Source organism: Struthio camelus, chromosome 27, assembly GCF_040807025.1.
Source record: "Struthio camelus isolate bStrCam1 chromosome 27, bStrCam1.hap1, whole genome shotgun sequence".
NCBI lineage: Eukaryota > Metazoa > Chordata > Aves > Struthioniformes > Struthionidae > Struthio > Struthio camelus.
In genome coordinates, this window is record NC_090968.1 from 4,500,210 (window position 1) to 4,523,303 (window position 23,094).

The 23,094-nt window shown below is 37.4% G+C and overlaps 1 protein-coding gene and 1 long non-coding RNA gene across 2 annotated transcripts in view; one reads left to right on the forward strand and one right to left on the reverse strand.

The window, feature by feature from the left end:
• EBF2 (EBF transcription factor 2) overlaps positions 1–23,094 on the forward strand; it is a 143,988-nt gene that overhangs the window by 114,805 nt on the left and 6,089 nt on the right. Inside the window, exons 8-15 of the mRNA XM_068920623.1 lie at positions 2,256–2,373; positions 4,168–4,298; positions 4,929–5,055; positions 14,264–14,352; positions 15,553–15,618; positions 15,735–15,912; positions 17,245–17,430; positions 19,010–19,177. Coding sequence (XP_068776724.1) covers positions 2,256–2,373; positions 4,168–4,298; positions 4,929–5,055; positions 14,264–14,352; positions 15,553–15,618; positions 15,735–15,912; positions 17,245–17,430; positions 19,010–19,177 — 1,063 coding nt within the window. The remainder of the gene's footprint in view (positions 1–2,255; positions 2,374–4,167; positions 4,299–4,928; positions 5,056–14,263; positions 14,353–15,552; positions 15,619–15,734; positions 15,913–17,244; positions 17,431–19,009; positions 19,178–23,094) is intronic.
• LOC138062449 (uncharacterized) lies at positions 19,082–22,679 on the reverse strand. The gene is made up of 3 exons (XR_011136459.1): positions 22,499–22,679; positions 20,064–20,201; positions 19,082–19,145 (listed from the first exon to the last, which is right to left on the reverse strand). It is a non-coding gene; the product is annotated as an uncharacterized lncRNA (long non-coding RNA).

A 23,094-nucleotide genomic window follows, 5' to 3' on the forward strand; every position in this document is an offset into this window, starting at 1 on the left:
CCTTCGTGACCCAGGAAATACTCACTGGGGGAAAGCAGTTAGCTTGTGAAAGGGAAGGGCCTGGGAGTTAGAGACCATAGTGGAATGCACATTCCTCTTCGTTTTATCCATAAAACATTGGTTCTTAGTCTTCAGTATGAAACAATTGGATTGTTGAATTGTCATCTTCATCAGGCAAGAGGAAATGACTGCAGCAATGTGGAGAAGTCCAGTAAATTTTATATCCATACTCTTTCATATTCTTATTCTACAACATTGCTAATGAGTTGGCTAGCAGTATCATAGCAAAGGTGGTGAAGGTCTGTGCTGAATTTCAGTAGTACTTTAGAGAGTAAAGCAAATAAGATCCAAAACTTTGAGAAAGTTCTGGTCCAGATCGGAGCTTTGCATTTTGTCCTGTCCCTGAGAATACTGTATTCATTTACCGTAGGTCTCAGCCTGTGAAATGCTAAGTGGCTTTGACCCTCCTATGATGAATGGGAGAGGTTAAAAAAAAAAAAAAAAAAAAGGAACCAGTCACAGAGAGAGGTTTAAAAGTGCGTCTTCCATTCCCACTTGTTCAGGGAATAGAAGATGCTTGGCACTTATCTTCTGAACGAAGGACTATTTCTTGTTATTGTTCATGCTACAGGGATCTCTGTAACTCTGGCAGAAATGTGGCTCTTGTATTCTGGGCAACGCTTGCATCTTAATGGTTATTCAAACATGGAATGTGTGTATACTTGAAGTCTGCACAGATTATAAAAATTTCATACTGTGAGCATGTGGGTATGTGTTTATCACATACCTTGTGTATGTGAGGTCAGATATGTGTATATTGTATAATGTAAGAGTGTGTATATATATGATTTTTTTTTGATTTACATTTGGTTACAATTTAAACACTTATCATAAATATTTCAGACACTGGAATAATTCAGATCTATTCCCTTGTTGCCATAGTGTGGTCTCTGCTGGCCAGTCAGAGATTAAAATTTATTTCCATTGTTTAACGGAAAATAATGAAGTGCATCTGAGTGGGTTCAGTTATGTCATGCGGGAAATGTTCACTTTGGATAGGAGTCTCACTCCACCCAAATGTACAATGATGAAATCAGTTGGCATACAAAAGCAACACATTTTGTGACAAGAATGCTTGAGAAGTATTAGAGTACAATATGACAAGAGCCTTTTGGAATGAATTAAACTTGTCTCAAGAAAGAGAGAATAGTCTTTAAACTAGCATAATCCTATAGGAAGGCAAGGCTTCTCCTGCTATACGCTGAATATAGTTTATCAACAATTAGAATTTGATGTTCTCTTACCTAGAGCATGACAAGTGTATCTGTGAAAACTCATAAACACGTCTAGGATCAGATTCTCAACAGCTGTGAATTACTGTAGCTGTGTGGCAACTGACTGGAGTTAAGCTGATTTATACCAGTTAGTGGTCCAAACCTCAAAGTTTCGATAAGTTGCATATTCTTTCAATAGTTAAAGCAGAGGATTTTTTTTCTTAAAGTTTGTGCTTTACAGGCACATATATTTCTAGAGTTATAAGACTTACAGCTTTGGATATTGTGTTTTAAAAGGAGAACTAAATGGCACTAATTGACATTTACAGTAACTTCCTGTAAGAACTTGTAAGCTATTGGAGCCCAGCAAGCTAAGGCATGGAAGCCAAGATTTTCAAAACTGGTGCTTGATTCTGGGTGCCCAGGCTCAGGTGATTTTAAAGAGGCACTAACTATGCATCTGTCAAACACCAGACATGATATTAGCCACTGTTTTCACATAATAGAAGTTTTTATTTTTCTCAGTCAATGGAGACCTGTATTTTCAGAGCAGATGCAGATATATTTGCATGTGCGCGCAGTACAGCAGATGGCTCTGAATCTGCATGTATGTATCAGAGGGCAAATTGCTGTGGTGTCTGCAGCTTACCCTCCTGGTTGGTGTATATAGACCTCCATGCCATCAGATATGCTACAGTGGATCATAGGAATCTAAATTTAGGGCCATCTGCAGTTTCTGGTTCGTTATACATTAAGGGCTTTATACAGCCCTTAGGATGCTATGTTAAATGGAATTAATGTGTAGAATAAAGGCTGAAAATATTTTCCCCCTCCTTGCTAGGGAGTAAACCCTGCAGGACACGATCACATTTTACAAACAGAACAGGATTTTAACTGAACTGAATAATTAATGCCTTACAAGCTGAATATCCAAGTAAGCTGTTTACCTGCTTCCTTTTTCTTCCCTTTTTAAATATCTAGGTTGTGCTATCAACAACAGTGAATGTTGATGGGCATGTATTGGCAGTGTCTGACAACATGTTTGTTCACAACAACTCCAAGCATGGACGGAGAGCAAGGAGACTTGACCCCTCAGAAGGTGGGATCTTTTTCTGAAGAACAGTACACAAATTAATACAGAAGCATTCTGTATTCCCATACCCATCCTTGAATTTCTGTTTGTTTTCAGGAGGCAAGGGGAGAGCTAAGGGGGAACTATAAAACCTCGAGGGTTTTAGAGAAGCAAGAGGCAGGGAAAAACTATCTACTGCATGCAAAAAATATGATCCTCCTTACACCAAGAGGTTGGCTCCCCCCCCCCCCCCCCAAATTATTAATTTATTTGTACTGTGAAGATGAAAAATACTATAAAACCACTAAATATTATCTAAATGTCAGACTTCTTGCTCAGCTAGGATAGATTTGATTTCAGGCAAATTAAGTAACATGACATCTTAGTTAAACAGAAATGTTACAGCACAAGATGTGTATGAAAAAGTGTCACTAGTTCCCTTAAACAAACTATGTGCAAAGCATAACAATGCACAGAAGGCAACTGACACTAATTGATTTTAGTTTGTTTGGCTAAGCAAGACTCATGGCAGTCTACAGGATGGTTCTTGGAGTGTATTAAAGCAATTACAAATACTTATATCTGTTAAGCTTCAAAATCGTAGGCCCCTCCTCTCCCTCTTCTAATCCATTAGTTTACAACACATTCCACCTTTCTTTCGTGCAGGCAGTACTCAAAATTGCTAGAAAATGCTATCTGTGTCTACTTTGCCTCCCCTGCAGCTAGTGAAAGTGAGAAGAGCTAGTGATGTTAGTAGAAAAGACAAGCAAGGATATTATTTCATTATAATGTTTTGTTGCCCCACTTCTTAAATGTGGCCTATATCAACCTTAAAGAAGAATTAATGAACTGGAAGAAAATGATTGAATCAGTAAAGAATTCAGAGTGGTGTTAATTCTCCCCCAGCGGGCAGTGAAATGGTAGAAGGAAAATCCCAGGATTCCAAGCCTAGGAAGCCATCCAGTTTTTCCTTGACTGATTGGATGTGATTGACTGGCTGTTCAAAGGAGTCTCATGTTTTTGGAGCCCTGCCAAAGTTCCCCTCCACCTCTGACCCTGTCAACATTGGGAATGGAGTGATGGATTGACTTTGGTTATGGCCTGGAAACCGTATTGGGTTCCTGATGGGATGTATAGTCCAGAGGCCTTGAACATATGGAAGAGAGAAGGAAAAAAAAATCAGCTCTATAATAAAGTCAAGAAAATTATTAGAAATTGTCTCCTGATAGGAATTGGAGGAAACATTTGATATTTCCATATCTCTTTAACCCATTGATAAACTTAATAAATCTTAATCTATGTCTTCTTCCACAGGATTTTGCTTTTGTGTGATTATATGCTAATGAATGTTTTTTTAAAACAGCCTCTGCACAATCATTTAAACGTTTCATTTTTACACCCACTACAGGTTGGCCTATTAGGCTTTAATGACACGATGTTAAGTGCCAGTAATGAATAGGCAAGTAATTAACACTAGCAAGGCAGAAAACATGTTTTATTTATTTATTTATTTATTGGGATTCCTGGAATGGTAAAGCAGCCTTCAGGGGTGAATGGCTGTAGGGGACTTGTCCGAGGCCTTGGTTAGCGCTGGGGAATTCATGCCAGCCATGAAGCTGCAGCAGTGCAGAAACTCTCAGGAGTGGATAGTTGAAGCTGCTGTAAGCTACAGTTTACATCAGTATGACTTAGCACTGCCTAATGTGCACAGAAGCTGCTTGCACCCATCTGCTTGCAAGGGTTTACACCCAACATTGTTAACAGTCTCACAACTGTGCGCGAAAAACCCTAACCTGCTACTCTGTTTTGTTCTTTTTCTAGCCACACCATGCATCAAAGCAATTAGCCCAAGTGAAGGTTGGACTACAGGAGGGGCAATGGTGATCATTATTGGAGACAACTTCTTTGATGGGCTGCAAGTTGTATTTGGAACCATGCTTGTATGGAGTGAGGTAGGCAAAAGTACTTCCCTATTGCTAAGCTGAAGAAATGTATTGTTATTCTGAGGAAAGTGGAAGGGGAACATTTTATTTGCCTATTCCAATAGTGGTACAAAAATTGTGGTGTGTAAGGTGGGCCATGTAAAGCTGCCTTAAGGAAAATCTTTTCCATGAATGTTTACTCTGTGGGACTGCTTGCTATGTGATGCCATTGAGGCCAACTGCTTAGTAGCATCCAGAATGAGACTGAACAATTCTGGGGATAAGGATATGGATCTGGAGACAGGTAAAGGTAAAGAAATAGAGGAGGGGAGGGAATTTGGAAAAGGTCAGAGTTTTGGAAGTAAAAAAATATCCCTCTAGGTCCAGACATAAGTCGGCAATTAAACAATGGGGATAGGCAATGTGATTTTCCTGATGACAATTTATCCTAAAATGTCTATTATATTCTTCCTATGTTCTTCCTCTCCTGGAAGCAAGAAACTAGAGAAGCTGTATCCCCTGCCTGATCTATAGCATTTTATATGTAGTAATAAGCAAAGCATTTACTCCAGAAGCATGTTTGGAGAGTGAAGGATAAAGTGGTGGTGGGGAATAATGCAGACATATCATAATTGTGTCCATCCTTTTGTTATTTCTCAGCTTATCACGCCTCATGCCATTCGAGTTCAGACACCTCCACGTCACATTCCTGGAGTGGTTGAAGTAACATTATCATACAAATCCAAACAGTTTTGCAAAGGCGCCCCGGGCAGGTTTATTTACACAGGTAGGCAATTGTGATTTATACTAGAGGAGCTGCAGCTCTGAATGTCTGTCTTTTGATAAACAGTACTGACAACTCTGTGTTTTATTTATTTATATATTTATTTTGCCCCTTGCTGAAGACCACTGTGCTACTTGAGGTATTTGAATACATAAGGTACTAGCTTCATTGTCATGCAGAGGTGTTAAGGGGCTGTTACTACACATGTTAATATTTTTGCAGATTAGAGCTCATGCTGTTACAGTATGGGTCTGTCTATATATGTTGAGTATACAGTAACATGATAGCATTGTTCTATATACCGGAAGATGTTTTATTTATAGCAGTATTTATTTTACATTTCTCTCTCCCTGGGGGTAACCTGTCATTTTCAAGACAATCCCAGAGGACAAGGAGAGTATTTTGTATTGAGAGAAGCCAATGAGCTGAGCTTGAAAATTAATCCAATTGCTTTTTTATTCTTAAATGGATTAGCAACTTGTTTAGTGCCCTATATTTACCTCTGCTAGCAGGAGAACATTAATACTGTGGAGCGAGCAATCTGTATATCTGAAAGGAAGAATCAGGTGGGACCAGATGACCATCTTATTGAACTGTCAGTAATGGTAGTAATAGTGATGGCATTCAATGTACATACTAAACTTCTTATATCCTAATAAGCATGGCTGGAGAATAATGGTGCACTGAGTTCTAAACGGTGGATTTGTATTCGAGTTGAATGATTTGTTACTACCAAATAATATTCAGATTTCTGGTAATGCAAGCAACAATTTAATTTTTAAAAGCCTCTTAGTAGCAGCCCTCCTCTTAAATAATATTTGTGTATTATATGTGACAAGTTTTAAATCATGATTTAACTCAACTAAAAATAATAATGAAAGTCCAACAAACTTTTTATTAATAATTTTAGGGGAAAATCTTAACCAACTGTAGAATGAACTGATGAGAATTTTTCCAAAACTGGAAAATTTTGAATGGAAACCTGATATTTTAAGATTTAGAGAGTAGAAAGATCCCAATACTGTCTTATGCCATTTTATATATGCCATATTAATACACATACTAAATAAGTATTTAGTTCTGTATGTAAGTGGGCATTTATTTATATGATGTCACACCCAGAAACCTGCAGCAAGACTTAGACCTTCACCTATACTAGGTGCTCTAAAAATATATAAACTTAACTGGCGAAGGATTATTTTTGTTACAATATAGAGATGCGATCCACAGTTAATTGGAGACAGTGAAAAGATATCTATCCACTGACTTTAACTGGCTTTTAATCAAGCTCAAAGAGATTAGAACTAGCTTCTAATCTTGCATCCCAATGCAGTACGAAGTTGTTTTAGAATTATGCCAATGTTTATGAGACCAAAAGCTTTTAAAATATATTTTTTTCTAAGGCAATTCATTGATTCATCAGTCCCTGGGAAAAGATGAATCTGAAACCCGAGCAGGGTAAGCCTATCTCGTTTCACTGAGAGATAAGTGGCCAAAGCCACCAAAAAGGTTAGAATTTCAAATCTGCATGAAAATACAGCTGTTTTTGTAAAGAGATGGGACAGATTAACTTCCCACAGTCTGGCAGTCCTTAAAAGCAAAGGAGCAGTGTCATTGATTTGTAGGTAGCAAAGGACTTGTATGGGCAGCATTAAGCCTGATGCATTTACCTTCGGGGAGAGAGAGGGAGACACTGTTAATTCTTTGGCTATTATTACAGATTGAAAATGTAAAGTTCTTCTATGACATTTCCTGCTTATTGAGACCTTCATCTCACAGTGTCTTCAACATAAGTATAACTGAGGGCCACCAAATGTACGCTGATAATACCTGTATTGAAGGCAGCTGAGGACTGGAGTGACACAGATGTAAAAGATAGGAATGTGCATCCCTGCATGGGAAAAAAAGTCTTTTTATCATTGTAAAGCTGTTTTAAGTGCCACACTTATTTGTGCCACCTAGAGAGGACTGGAGTCAAACTGTAGTTCAGCTCTTTGACATGTTAATTAGTGTGCCTGCCTCTACAAAAGACGACATGAAGATGTATGTAGGAACAGGCAGAAGAGAAGAAAGTTAAATATACTATCCCTGTTTAACTGCTGTTATTGGCATAGGGATATCTGTTAGCATTCTCTGAGGACGGAGTGGGTGCTTACTGCCATATGTTACAAAACAGCATTTCACAGAAGATGCCGAGCTGTTTGAGTGAGGGTTGAATAGACAACTTTTCAATCTGTCTATTCAAAAACCTGCAGTTCTCTCACCATGGCAGGCAAAATGATAAACACAGCTATTAGGTAGAGGCTCACCTGTGTAATCAATTCCCCCAGGTCATTGCTGCTAATAGCAGTAAAAACAGCTTCTAAGCTATGAAAATAACATGGTGGCGTTTTTTTTTTCTTTCCACGGCTGTGATATCGGAAGACTGCTGTGGTCCTGCTATGAACAAACACACTGATTTTTTTAGCCTAGGCAAACCACATTCAGGCAAACAAGGTCCTTCTGCCTGTAAGTCTTCCTCAGACCCTCCTAAATAACTTTTGAACGTCTTGACCAGTTTCAACTAGATTTTTATCAGAAAGGTAGAAGTGTCAAAGATAACAGTTCCTGCACATTTTGTGAAAATGGAAAAGCATAAGAGACAGATCTGAATTAATCTTCCATTGAAGGAAAGGCTGAAGTAAGAGCTCAACCATATGATTAGACAGCAGAGTAGCTACCAGAGAGACAACTTCAGCAAACCAGGTTATTTAAATCCCACTGTCCACAGTGTGTGTATATCCACAGAACTCTGCAAAATATTATTAATAGGATGTAGAATAGTATACAGAAGTGCAGCTATTTGTTGGGTAGAGTTTGGCAGACAAATATCATATAAAACAATGAGGAAGAAAGCTCAATAGATTTTATTATTACTGGTAATGTAGCCCAGTGCATCATAGGGAAAACCTATTTTCTTGTGATAATTGAAGCTTACTATATCATTGATAGTTTTAGTACTTTATATATTTCTCCTGAGTTGTCACAAAGTTTATAGATGATAACATGTCAGAGATGGAGGCGGCTTGCAGAAACACATAAAACTACCTCTCCCTTGAATTGTAATCCCCTCTATAAAATGTGAATTTCTCCTCTGAATAAATCCCCTCTATATTCAACCTCCATTAGGCAAAAACCTAAGAAATGCAGAGACTTTAACATCAAGCCTAGGAGACTGCAGAGTGTGATATCCAGCAAGCTTATAGCATCGGAAGATGTAGTTCTGTCAGCATTAACAGCAGCAGCAACAACTAGCAGCCCCAGTACTATCAGGGTCTCATTGTATTAAGTCCTTAATAATTATTAAGTGCTGAGAGAGCATCAGATGAAAAGCACAAAGGTCAAGTCATATGAGAAGTATTGAATAGGTGGGTATAGACACTTCACAGATATAACAGTAATAATTATTCATATAAAGTCAGATCTCAAAAGGTTCATCAGGGCCTCACTGCCTCAGAAATGGTGAACCAGTTACAATCCAGAAAGATATGTACTTCCATTTTATAGACAAGATGCTGTCGCGGAAAGATTAAGCAGCCTACCTGCAGTTATGCAGGAACACTGCAGATGGACGGGGAAATAGATCTCTCAGGTTCTAGTCTATGGTTTGATCACCAGACCACCAATATTATTCTAAAAGGTGGAAACAGAAAAGCAATGATCCTAGTAGTGGGAAGTTTATATCTGCCCATGCCCTCAACATTTAAAAAATACAATCAAATATTAGTGTTTGACCTGATTATACTTGAGTTTGTTTGTTTTTTTTTAAGAGTAATGTTAAGACAGGTTGTTTGAAGAAGAAAATGATAAACTGTTAAAAAGATGAGTAAAAAAATTAGATATAAATTTCAAGGGTAAATCTAAATGCCACAGTGGAGCTGTTATGGGAGCTCATATGCGTTTTGTAATGTGTGTTTATAATAGGCTACTAGCAAAGTGTGCTGTGCTAGCATTGCTGCAGTTACGGTTCTGTCAGCATTTCCACTCTTAAGTGCTATCATTCAGGGTGCTGCAACTCAGCCATCAAAATGTAATGTGTGGACTTTTCCTTAAGGTTCCCAGATGAAAAACTCTTATAAGAGTGAAGACAGTGGGATTGTGTTGTCATCTAACAACGTACTACACATAGTATAGCAAAGATCTAGAGAAATGGCTTGTTACATAACAGGGTTTGCTGAACCAACTTGTTATTTGATAATGGGTATATATTTAAAATGAGAGAGATAAAAAGTCTATTTTTAACTCACCACAACTAAACATTTAGTCCTGGTGTGAACCTTAAACTGGTGTGAATAAAGGTTAGACATACATCTCCATGTTCCGAATTACCTTTCTTTCATCAGCTCTTCCTAGAATAATAGGGCGTTTGCTCTCTGCTGCTAATCTAGCAGTAGCCTCATACTCTGCCTTTAATAATACACAAATTCAAATTCTCTGTTGCTGTAAGTAGTTCCATTATAGTTTCATTGACTCTAATAACGCTTACATCAGTTTATGCCAGCTGAGGATATGTCTCATAGGCTTTCATATCTTAAGTTTGATCACAGCTCTGCATTTAGTTTGTCATAGAGATGCTAACCTAGAAATGTGTGCATCAGGGAGATTTTGAACATAATTTTCCTTGCTGTGAAGAAATCCTCCAGGGGTTAACTTGTCAGAGCAATGCAATATAGAATAATCTGTAGGATATGTTGGACTCCCAGGTTGTACTGTATCAGTCTGTGTGCCAGGTGACAAGGATAGGAGGCGCTGTTTTGCTAAAGCTTGTAGATTTGAGACGGTTTTGTTATCTGCTCATGGGAATCGATGCTTACAAGGATGCCGTGAGTTCTGGAAACCAACCTGGGCCAGAACGTGAGTGATACGACACAACGCACTTGCAGAGAGCAGCTCCTACACTGTTTTAGTCTGTGGAAGACACATGCAGTAGGAGACAACACTGTTTTAAGGAGTAGGTTGTTTGGACCAGCTGTTACCAGCACAGCAAATGCAACATAGGACTGAATAATGTCACAATCAAAGGGCTGCAGTGAGTGTGAACGGGAAAAAGAGAGGTAGCAGTACACTTCTGGTGGTGTACATCCAACTGCAGACCATAGTATACTGCTCAGAGTAGACTAACCTGTGTGTATGTACATCCCTGGCCCAGGTTACCCAATAGATCAGCATGCTTATAGCCAACAAGCTTCTGCAGCCAGCGGTATGGCAATTTTGTTTCCGCAGGGTGAATACCAAGCATCTATTTGCAGCTGGGTTGTATGAGGGTAGTCAGTGGTGCAAGGTTGGAATTCACACCTTTAAATCCAGAACAGGTGCCTTATTTGCTCTGTGCTAACATCTCTAAGAAGGTTAGGCATCACATTCAAAATATTACATATGCTCTCTGGCTCAATTTTTTCATATCACTGGCTTCCAGATACGCCTAGAGACTCTGCATGCTATGTGTCTTCTCACTGCTACTCTGCAAAGAGTGGACTTTGTGACCTTTGGGCCACTTCATAAAGTAAAGCAAAGATGAGCTGCACAACTTTGCTAAGGTCTTTGACTGTGGCCCTATTTTGATTGGAGGAGAGGAGAAGCGTGCATCTCCCAAGACATTCACTGACGATATTAGAATGAGCTGTCACTCATGGTAAATTGTGCAGATCTTCATAACATCATCCTCCTTCACCAGTCTTATGTGCTTTGATGTGTGGTGAAATAATTAATATTTTAAATGTCAGCACTGCTATCATTGGGTATCTGAGTTAGTCCCCATTGAGATGAATGGGACTGAGCTGTTGTTTCAGGATTTGCAAATGCAGACAGATGTCATGGCATCAGTTGCTCAAGTGTGAGAGAATTTTTTTTCTATCCCAGTGAGTCATAATAGCTGGAGACTTTTATTTAAAATGAAAGCATGGATTTTGGAGGATAAGGAACAATATAAAAGAGGAAGCATTCTGCCATACTCTGAGTCTTGTCATAAATTAAGTGAGACAAGCTGCAGGGCATTTTGACCTCTCCTTACTACTGACTGCAACAATTCTGTTGTTAAAACAATTATGCTGGAGTGAGGTTTATAAAATAGTTGACAATTTAGTATATTCATTAGATTCTTGCTCTTTTTTTGAACACGTTATCTTACATCAATGCACAATTTTTTACATTATGTTCTGGGAAATTCAATAGACCTCTTTGCTTGAAACACGTTTGGATTTGGGAGTTGCCAAAGGGATTTTGCTATACCTGAACCACCTTTCTTGAGGATTTCATTTCAGATACCTGATTCGCAGGAAGTAATGAGCATTCTGCTTCCATGTCAGACCACTTTATGGTCTCTGCATCCGTGCACCCAAAAGCATTTGGATCTAATTTTGGAGTATTTCTATGTAACATATGTAGCTAAATCAGTACTGATCCAATAGCTCTTTTTTCCTCTGTGAAGAGGTATTGTGGTGAAGCTGTTTAAACTTGCTGATGGATTCTACATCTTGCCTTCACCTGTTGCAGCTTCAATTGGAAAGGTACCATTTACTTCTGCAAGTGGATGTTGTTTTGTAACAGCATTTCATGAGAGATGTTTTCATTTCAATAATGAGTAAAACCAGTAAGGCAATTTTGCAGGCTGTACAGAAAATCTTTTGTGATGAAAGACATAATATATACATTAATTCAAAATGGCTGAATTTTTCTTAGAACAATTCTACATTGAGAAACGTTTTACTATTTATCAGAACAGAATGAAAATTTGCATGTCAATCCTTTGGAAAAAAAAAGGATGTTGGATAATAGCCAATTTCTTTTTCTGGGTTAGCATGGATATTCCCATCAGCTATTTTTGGTTAACTATATATATATAAAAATTCCTATATACTTTACATTGCTTTGCTTAGCTTAAGATATATAACTTAACTGATTAGACTTGTATTCAAGGAGAGAAATGGCACATAATGATGTATAGGCTCTTGAGAGATTTGGCCTATAATTCTTAAGGATTATTGGGGTGGGGGGGAGAACAAAAAAAAACCTCTTCCCAAATGGGACGTAGATTCTGTGGCAGTTGAAATGTGTATTATTAAACTCCTTAAGCAAACCAGAATGGCTCCCAGTGGAGAGGAAAGACATTCTAAGTATAGCCAAGACTAAATTCTCAGGTCTGGGTTTTCTCTATTCAATTCCCACTTGATTTTCTTCTGTAATATTTAAACTTCATGCCATGCCATAATTATTTAATAATAAGTAAATATAAAAAGTATCTCAGTGGGGAATATGACCTTTTACCTTCATGTTGTTATACCAAAGACAGATACAGCTAAACAGAAAATCTAGATCAGTGTAATGGTCTGTCTCACTTGATAGTTTCATTCTTCTGGTGTCTGAGATGGTTATCCTGCAAGGTGCTGAGTGTATTTTGGAAGATGCAATAACTGCCATCAGCATCTCCTGGAATCAGGTACTTTCAGCTGTGCTAATGTCACCAGTTCTTTCAAAATATATTTTTTTGAAGAAGCACAAATATCACAAGAGGATCGAAGAAGCTAGCACTGAATGAGGATATTGCTAAAAGAGTTACTTATGTTACTTTTTAAATAGTTCATGAAATTTTTAGCAAGATTCTCAGCACATGATTGCATGAATGTATCGTTTAAATTATAATGCACAACCTAACATATAAGGAAGTTCTAAAAAAAAAAAAAAAAAACCCTAGACCTATAACTGTAAATACTGGTAATCCTAGTGTCTTAGAGGGCAGTCAGAGCCTAAGAGAACGCAGACTTCTGAACAACTGAATTTGGTGTCTATATTAATAGGATTGATTGAGTTTAATTTTGAATAATTAGAAACGAGATAATTATTTGTCAAGATTTCACTGTAGAGCATGTGAAATTTTGTGAAATTATCGGTCATGCCAGTAGGGCTCTACCAGTTTGTACTGAATATCTGGGTCAAAATACTTTGGGTTAGCCACTAGAGATTAACATCATTACAGCAAAGTGGCAAGGTATGCATAATAGCCACACACAATGGATGAACTTATTGTGTCTAATGAATAGCTGCGCCCTAGTTTGTGATGGCAAAAATCTGGGGGAGAATGTGTTTATTATATGTGCAAATACAGTACTCGATTTCTGACTGTATAATGAATATAGATGACCTGTTCTAATTTACATTTGTACCATACTTACTTACTTACTATATAAACTCCATGGTCAGGTTCGTAGAGAGTAAATGCATTTATCCTGATGGAGTATTCTGGGGCAACGCTTCCCTGCTGTACCTTTCAAATTGTTCACTCAGTTTCTAATAGATGATGAGAAGTCAGCACTGGAAACTGGAGCAGTTATAAGTGCAAATGTCATGCTTTTTTTTTTTTTTTGTTGCCTCAGTGAGTAAGCCAAACTCACTAGTGTTACCCATTGGAATACTTTCAGTTGGAAGTTTTGCAGGTAGCATGCAGCATTCATATAAACGTTGTCATTTGCTTTACCATATCTGCTTCTGAATATATTTCCTGGAATATTTGCAGAAAATATGCATGTACATTCACTTCAGCTGTGCCCACCAGAATCAGCAGGCATTGGGGGAGGGGTTGGAACACACTCAGTCTTAGTTATAAGCCAGAAGATATCACAAATTCTTTATTTAACAAATTGCAAAAGCACTGTAGGGTGTTTTTTATTTTTAATATACATAATGGCAGAAACATATGTACAGTTAGATGGGTGGAGTTAGTTAGGGTACCAGGAGTCAGGGGACCTAGTTTGTATAGTATGATCCAACATTAATAGCTTATGTGTCCCAGTTTTCTTATCAGTAGAATGAGAATTATCTTAAAAAGAGATGAGGCATCCTCATGTAGAAGTTCTTATAATGCAAGGTTCTGATAATACTTTGCTTATTATTCAGCTTGTCTTATGCAGAGATCAGGATGCAGAAATCAGGGCCTGCCTGAGTAATTAGGCAATGTATGCTTCTAGGAACCCAGGCAAGGAGAGGAGAAGTTTTGGGTGTTTTTTTTTTTTTTTTGGTGGGGGGGGGGAGGGTGGGTATACAGTGGAGAAGCTGCTGTGAAATATATCTTTTTTTTTTTTTGTATGATTTTTAAGTAAATTTCATTACCTACGATGCATATTCATGTCTTCATGTCATGTCCTTTTTTTTTTTTTTCTCTCCCTGTTTTCCTTTTCAGCTTTAAATGAACCTACCATAGATTATGGTTTCCAAAGACTGCAAAAAGTCATCCCAAGACATCCTGGTGACCCTGAGAGACTGGCTAAGGTAAAATATTTTCAAGCATTTCACTGAGCCCTCTAAATATTATCTTTCACTTCTAACTCATAAAAGAAACAAAATTGTATCTTAAATAATGATTTTAGCTGAGGGTAAGTAAGTTCACCAATTGGTTGTAGGTCCAAACTGGAATTTGATCATGTAGAATGCACATCTACCAGTAATTGTTACCTGCTGGAGATCAAACACTGCCTGTGAACTTTCTTTTACTGCTAATAGGAGAGCCCAATGCAGATATTGTCCCAATTCATATTCATGGGCCTTTGTTTAATCCACGTTGGCAAATCTCTGAAGTGAAATATGTCGTAGACATAAAGGATTTGTTGCAGGTGTCTAATTCCAAAGGAATCTCTTATTAAAAAAAAAATCACTTGAAGCTCAAATTTTTCTGTAGCAACAACTGCAGTACATGTGTGTTGAAACAACTCAAGAGTTTATGTATCTGTCATCCTGCATAGTGTGTTGATGCAGCACCTAGCACAATGACGGTGTTGTAAGCAACTGTATTCCTACACTTTATTGCAGTATCAAAAGTAACTATTACTGTCTTTACAGAATGAAAGACATATACAGAAATAGAATACTATATAATTTTTTCTATAGAAGATGATAATTTTTTTAAGTCAGTCCTACAGCCAGCGGTAACAAGATGATTAGGTTACTAGCTAAGGTTTTTTTTTTTTTTTAACTTGTTTGGTTACCATTATTGAGAAGAAAAAAAGGACATGGAGGTTAAATGGATTTTTATGTATCTATACAAAATAATATATTGAAATTCTGTAAAGAGTTGGGTTCCTACTTAAATTAGATACGTCTGAAAATTTTCTCCACAATTTTTCCAGTTAATGTTCTTCAGCAGTTTCAGGACTATGGAGAGCTCCCAAATAAAGATGGAACATTGGTCCCACAAAGCACACAACAGGGATTGACATTTCAATTGCATGCACAGCAAAACTTTCCAAAGCAAGTGATGATTTTTAGATGTCTAGTTTGAGATACTGTAAGGGGGTTGATTTTTTTCTGATACTGGGCAAAGACTGTCTGTTTAAAGGAATTACTTAGTTTTCAAAATGTCCACACATTATCACTAATCATTTATTGCTTAGAAAATACTAGCCCATGATTTTTCTTGCATTGAAATCTATTTCTGTTAAAAATGTCAATGTTATGCATCTGTTCATCCTCTAGGAAATGCTATTGAAACGCGCTGCTGACCTAGTTGAGGCACTGTATGGAACACCACATAACAACCAGGTCAGAATGACTACTCTTAGAGTGGGGGATGGAATATTTTGAGGTTTCGTAATAAACTCTAGAAATTTTCTCCAAGTAAACAAACTATTGATCTTGTCCCTTTCCTTGTATTGAAGGATATCATTCTGAAACGAGCTGCAGATATTGCAGAAGCTCTCTACAGTGTACCAAGGAATCCTGGACAGATCCCTGCACTGTCTAGTTCTCCTGCTCACAGCAGTATGATGGGAATTAATTCTTATGGTAGCCAGTTAGGAGTCAGCATTTCAGAATCAACACAGGGGACCAACCAAGGTAACTACTGCAAGCAGTACAGCATTAATTTAAACAAAGAAAAACCAAATCACATTTGGATAGTATTATGTCTGTACTAGGTTCCAGTCAGATGTGGCTGAAGTCATTTTTGAGTATTTTTTTGATATCATTTTAACCCTGGATTCTTTCCCCTCAATACCTTTTTTTGGTTATATCTCTGTTCTACTAAAAGACCAAGGGACATCAAATAAAAAAAAAAAACCCTCTCATTGTTGAAGTCAGGAATGTTTGTTTTTTTCTGGTGTTTCCTCCTCAACAGTGCTGATTTTGCCAGTTTGCATATGTTCAACATATTATGTTGACTCATTTAAAAAAAAAAAAAGATATATTAAGGGAAACATGCCATAAAATAGCATGCTAACAGCAATGATAACTTAACTTCGGCCATTTGCTGACTCTTGTACGTTTGATCAGTTTAACACTGGTTGCCAGTAACACAATCTGTAGTGGCTGACTACATGAACAGTTGTATTTGTTTAACAATCTATGGCTGTAAAACCATGTAGAAGTTAATTCTACATATACCATGCTAAGTGTCATATGTGGATAAGACCTTATTATAAAACTAGCAAAAGTTATCAAATCTGAATTAGAGCATCATAATATTGATGGGCAGAAATACTTGATTTGGTATCTGTATGGTAACTATTTCTAAAGTAGCTATTGGATCACATCTTTCTAGTGAAGGCTTTTCAGTGGAAAAAAAAAATCTTCTTCAGCTGTAATAGCCTTGTACTTTAATTCTGGCAGCTAGGATGTTCTTATTTTCAAGTCTATTTTTTGGTGACAAAAAGGTTAAATTTTGATTTTAAACTATTTAGGATTTTTGTTGTGAAAACAAAAGTATTTTTTCCACTTATCTAGGTTATTCTTTTCCCCACATAGAGTATCTTCAATATCAAAGCTGAAAACTACATATCGGTAATAAAAAAATTCATCAATAATTTGAGAAGAATGACCTCTCCCCTAAAATTGTAGAAAAATCCCACATATAATATAAAGTCTGCATCATTAAAGAATGAGCTCACACTTTTTTTTCCCCCAGGTCTCAAAACAAATTTCACCTTTTAACAAATCAGATTGGATTGAATAGAAAAATATATATCGGTTCCCTTTAAAAAGTTAGTTCCTCATATTATATTAAAACTTAAGAATGCCTAATTTGAAAACATGTGCACAAAACCCACTGAATTCAGTACTTGCTTAACCGTTTTAATTAATCTGGATCTAAATACATAATTTCTTTGAGCATGGAAAATACCGTTTTAAGCCAAATCCACTAACATGCTGTGAAATGTGTTTTATTTTTAGGTTACATTCGTAATACAAGCAGCATCTCACCCCGAGGTTATTCATCCAGTTCCACGCCTCAACAGTCAAATTACAGCACTTCCAGCAATAGTATGAATGGCTACAGCAATGTCCCTATGTCAAATCTGGGTGTTCCAGGGTCACCTGGATTCATTAATGGCTCTCCAACAGGATCTCCCTATGGAAGTAAGTGCTTTACTACTTTTGTGTTTGATGGTTGCTCTTGCTTAATTTAATTTACCACATCAAAAAACACAGCAAGTGATGTCTTTCAAGAGAAGTTCTCAAGAAGATTTAGTGAAGCTTTTTTGTAAAAGGCTTTGATTTGTGTTCTAGTATTTTTTTAGTGTGAACTAGCAAATTGTTTCCCATTTTTCAAAAAGAGTAGAGGAATATTAAATTCTACCTGTGAATGGAGGAAAGGAGACGTTTCCTTCAATTTTTATGCTTGTACAGACTCTTAAGTGGCATAAGCCAAAGTAAAAAATGAGGTACAATTTGCAACTTTCAACGAGTAAGCGAGTAGCCATCATTCATATGATAAAGGCTGCTCTGAATCCTTTGTAAGAGACACATGGACTTTTTATGTCCATAAAGATGTGCATGAACTGTACTAGCGATAACAGAGACCTGAAATGTGGATTCATTTCCTGTGAATGAATTTTTACTTTGATAGCCAGCAATATAACAAAGATGGAAGTTCTGGAAGCTTTTATTGCATTTCCAGTTATTAGTGTGACCGTGAGCAAATCACTTTTCCTTCCATGCCTTGATTTCCCTCTTCAAGATTAAAAAAAAAAAAAAAAAAGGAAAAAAGAAAAAAAAACCCAGACAGTTCTTATTTAAACTTACTAAGTAGGGTGTACCTGTTATTGTGCAAAATATTCTTTATCTTATTTACATTCACATCCTTCATGTAAGGACTGACTGACTTTGCAGTAAGGATAAAGGGCTCTTTCTGGTCTGAAACCTACTAAACATCATCATCAATTTAAGCTGTAATTTAAGGCTAAGGTGCAACTCAAAGGATGTTCAGGTTCTTTTGATTCCTCTCTCATTTTTGAGCTTTGCCATTGACTTCAGTAAGGAAAGGGCTGGGGCTGGGGCTAATTGTTATTCCGATTTCAAACTAGTACTGCCATGAGATTTTTTACCTGAACCCACATGAACCGTGATTAGTTGTTCCTGGTTTTGCTGAGATATAACTGATTTTTTTTCCTGGAGGTTAAGTATATAATCACTTTACAAACTATTGGATATATAGTGGAACTTTTTTTCTTGAAAGGTATCTCTTTAAAAAGAATCCAATTTATATACAAATCTAAACAAAGGCTTAAAACATTCCCCCTCACCTTCATCACCAAGGAAATCTTCATTTTTTAAAAAACTAGGCAGGGGAGAGGAATTAAATTTCTCTTCTCCATCTCTGCAGTGCAGGCTGACTCTCACCACTGTGAAGAGGAGCATGGAAATGCACAGGCATTATTGTCTGCTGTTTGCTCATGTTGACTATCTCTCTCCCTTGCTGGATTTATCATTTCCTAATATCCTAATCTCAGAATTTAAATTAATTAAGCACATTTTTCTTGAACTACACTATTCAATACAAGTAACGCTCTACTTTAGACTTGTCTTAAACAGCCAAGATTATGGGAGAATGAGATCTTCTGAAAGAAATAAGTAATCATGAGTCAGACACCTTGAGCAGTTTTACCAAACTTGTATAATTGCATTTCTGAAGAGGATTCACTTTTTTCTTTTGTAGTAATGTCTTCAAGTCCAACAGTTGGCTCTTCTAGCACTTCTTCCATCCTTCCATTCTCCTCTTCCGTCTTTCCTGCTGTCAAACAGAAGAGTGCCTTTGCTCCTGTCATCAGACCCCAAGGGTCTCCTTCTCCTGCCTGCTCTAGCGGTAATGGAAATGGGTTTAGAGGTAAGAGATGTACAGTTAGGATTCAGCCTACACATAAAAGGTACATTGTTAGTCTAGGTAAATATAGCAAATGCTAAATATTACAGGACTCGATTGAAAATCTGACTTCTGATATTTATAGACCAAAAATGGTCTCAATTAGTAGCAATAAAACAGAATTCAAATGGATTAAAGCAAGGTGCCAAGCTCTGCCTATTCTATGTTAAAACAACAGGGGACTGACACTCATTTATACCAGGAAGGATTTGACCCACACTGCATTTAAATACCAGTGCTTTTGTGGGGAATGACTTCTCCTTAGGCTTCAGGGACTTGTAAAATCAAATGCCTGCCCTGCGGAGTTAATACACAGCTCTGTATGCACTAGCCAATGTCTTGAAACCTGCTGCAGGGTTTAGGCTCATACAGGGAATAAGCCCTATAGGACATTTATGGCCTTTTTTAAAGGTGATCTGCAAAACAAATGTGAATATTAAGATAAGAATGAAAATCTGTACTAAATTCTTTCTTTTAACAGGCTGGGGTGGGGGGGGGGCATGCGGCACATAAATACACTCCAAGTCTCCATAAAAAAATCTTTATAGGGCCTGAGAAGTCATCTGGCCCCTTCAGGCTCGACTAGAGATACCACAGAAAACACAACTCTGGGAATTCAGCCACGCCAAGAGCTGGTGGTAATTCCAAAATGAGCCCTACAAACCACACCTGTTGATTTGGGTGCATTATAAATCCTTAGCTAGGCCACAGGGACTTGCATAAACTGTGATTATTTTATACAATAAAGAAATCTTAAGTATGTTGAACAAAAATAATTACATTTTCAAAAGCTAATTTACAGAATTTTGCTGTACATTTAAAACAGCTTCTCTTCTCCCCACCCTATTACCTGAAACTTTGTGCTCCTTCTGCAGGCTGGAAGGAAGCAAGTCAGCTTCTCTAAAATCATCTCCTCCCCAATAATGAAACATAGTGATCTATGATCACAGGCACCATGTTGGCAGGGAATATAATTTTCTTTCCTGTTCTATTTAAAAAAAAAAAAAAAAAAGGATTTGAAGAAGTTTTTAAAACTATAGGTATAGAAAATTTTGTTGACCCAACTGTGGTAGCTCTATCTAAACTGTTTAGAAATGGGTTTATAGTTGTTAATGTTTTGCATAATCACAGTCATTAAAAGTTAGTTATCATCATTACTTGTTCTGCAATGAACATTTTTTGACTCCTATAAATCTGTTCGAGTTCTTCATATCAGCTAAAAAAGGGATGTTGTATTGATTTCATTGCATTTATATATAGGATTAATGAGGGCTTAGTGGTTTTAGGGAACTATTTCAAGGTAAATACGATTTTAAGCTGATTTAATGAGCTCTGAATAGGAACTTAAGAATAGTTTACTTGTTTAGCTTAACCCAGTTGGAAAGTGCTATAAGCTAAAGACAAAGCACTCAAGAGTAGGCGTCCATTCAGAATAGCTTTAAATCTGATTTAAATTTAAATCTGATTTAAATTTAAATGTGTGTAACTACCATGCTGAGAGGGCCTAATTTTTTAAGAAATCACTTAAGGCAGTGTTAACTGCAAATTAGTTCAGTGAGAAAAATCACTTCCGACAGGCTGTGTCTGGTAACAGAAAAATGAGAGATTAAAGAATATTGGCTTTTTATTTAGTTAATACTTTTCCTCAATCTAGCATGTCTGTCCTGTCTGTTTAAGACACTGCTTAGCAAGAGTTTATATTCTTCTTTTTTAAACTCCTTTATAAACAGATAAACTATTAAGAGTCCACTTCATTGTTTATAATAATACATGCTATTTAGTGTTTGCAACATATTTTATCTAATCTATAAAAGGGCACTAAATAAGAGACTGTAGAAATACACTCTTAATATAAACAATAACACAAATTCTTGAAGTTCTTACATCTATGCATTTTTTTACTGACAAAAATCCGCTCCTGAGCCAGTCAAAAGTTAAGCTATTGTTTAAGGTTATGCTTACTTACTGAGATCGTTTAGGCACATAGAAATGCAGGGACTTGGGCAAAGATAACTGGTATAAAGGTTAACCTTATTGTTTTCATTGTGGGAAATCTCCTCGTACAGCAACACTGTGATTACATAAATACAGGAATATAGCTGCAACTGTCATTTAAACAGGCTGTCAGTAGACACAGTACCTAGTACAACAAGACTTGTCAGTTGGACTACAACAACAACAAACAGCATCAGATGTGGGTCATAGCAAAGATGGTAGTTGCTTCTCAAAGTTCTTTATGCCTGATCTTTGTAACTTTTTAACTATTTCGGCCATAGATGTGATTTTTTTTTTTTTCAACTGAAATATTTAAATTGATGCAAGCTGGGGAGCACATGCTTTGGAAAGGATCCAGATACACAAAGCCTGATATCCAAATTAACGTTCCCACAGTGTTGACAGACAGATGTGGCCAGCAAGTCAACAGGAGGGTCCCAAAGAGGCTTCTCGAATGGACTTAATATGCTGCAGCAATGGGGGATTTTAATCTCCGTTGCTATGCCATGGCCCTGTATTATAAGCTAAGAATAGGCAAGCTGGTAATGTAATTTTTGTTATTATTTCTTTTTTAACTTAGGGATAGGTAAATGTAATGTTAAGTAGGATTCTTCTCAATGAGCTTTCAGTCCCCGTAGAGATAAAATATTGGAAGCACAGAATAAGCAGTAAGTACATGCAGACTCCTTCCCCCTGCATATCAGGCAGATATTTTGACATTACCTCTCAATTTCCCCTCCCATAATATAGGGAAAATGTCTCCCCAGCAAGAATTTTTGCAAATGTGATGCTTGCAGTGCACTCTGGGTGCATCTGCTGTTTAAAGGTGAAAGTTTCCTGGTGATAGTCTCCATCATACTTATTGCATCCTGTTACACTGAGAATATTAGATATATTACCAGCACCTCAGGGCATGCCAGTCTACTTACAAGCAACAACAAAATATTACAGTGAATCTTTTGGTTATGTTAGTCACAGCAGTCTTTAGGCCTGGGTAAAAACTAGTTTGAACATGGAGAGCTCTTCAAGCTTCATCCTTACACAAGCATTCCCATCATTCCTGAGAGTTTTCAGAGCTTACAGTAATGTAACAATTTTTTTCCAATACTGTATACCTGGTGCTGCTCCTGGTGCTGGAGACAGGAGGACAGCTTATAGAAAATACATTGTAACTCAGAGCCAGCCATGAAATTTCTGCGTCTACTGGCTTTCAGCTTTGGGCTGCACAGTGCACCCAAGATGTGGAATACCCTCAGATAACCCCATTGTGTGCCAGGTGTTCTTGCTTACCTCTTTCATCTGCCATCTGCTATGCATTCTTACAATGTAACTGGACATGATAGGTAGAGAACAAGCAGCAATCCATACTGGACACCACTCAGGTCTATACGTTCTCCAAATTGAGAGCAGGTGATCCTGATCAGAGCAACTGCGTGCTCAGTTTGTGTCATACGTCAAGGCAGTTTAAAAAAGGCACTGGGAAGATATAATGTGACATGACGCAACACGGCATGGTAAGTACACAAATGCCTAATCAACTCATCTCAGATGTAAAGCAGCTGATGGGAAACGCAAGCAAATTGGAAACTGCTGGAACAGCATGGGCCGCTGACTGCCCAGATTACCTTTGGCCAGCTCAGCACATCTCAACATAAAAAATGCAAGCTCAGTTGCAAGGAATAGCAGGCAAGCCCCAGAAGGTCAGATGTTCCATTAACCATCAGGATCCTAGCCAATCCAAAAGACATTGAAGTCTGATACTCTTAGGAACAGCCTCAATTTAGCAAAGGGGACATCTGCACTATTCCCTAAAGAAATACAGGTATATGAGTTTAAGACCTTGATTATTAATATCATGTCTTGACACAGTTTGGGGTGTCAACACC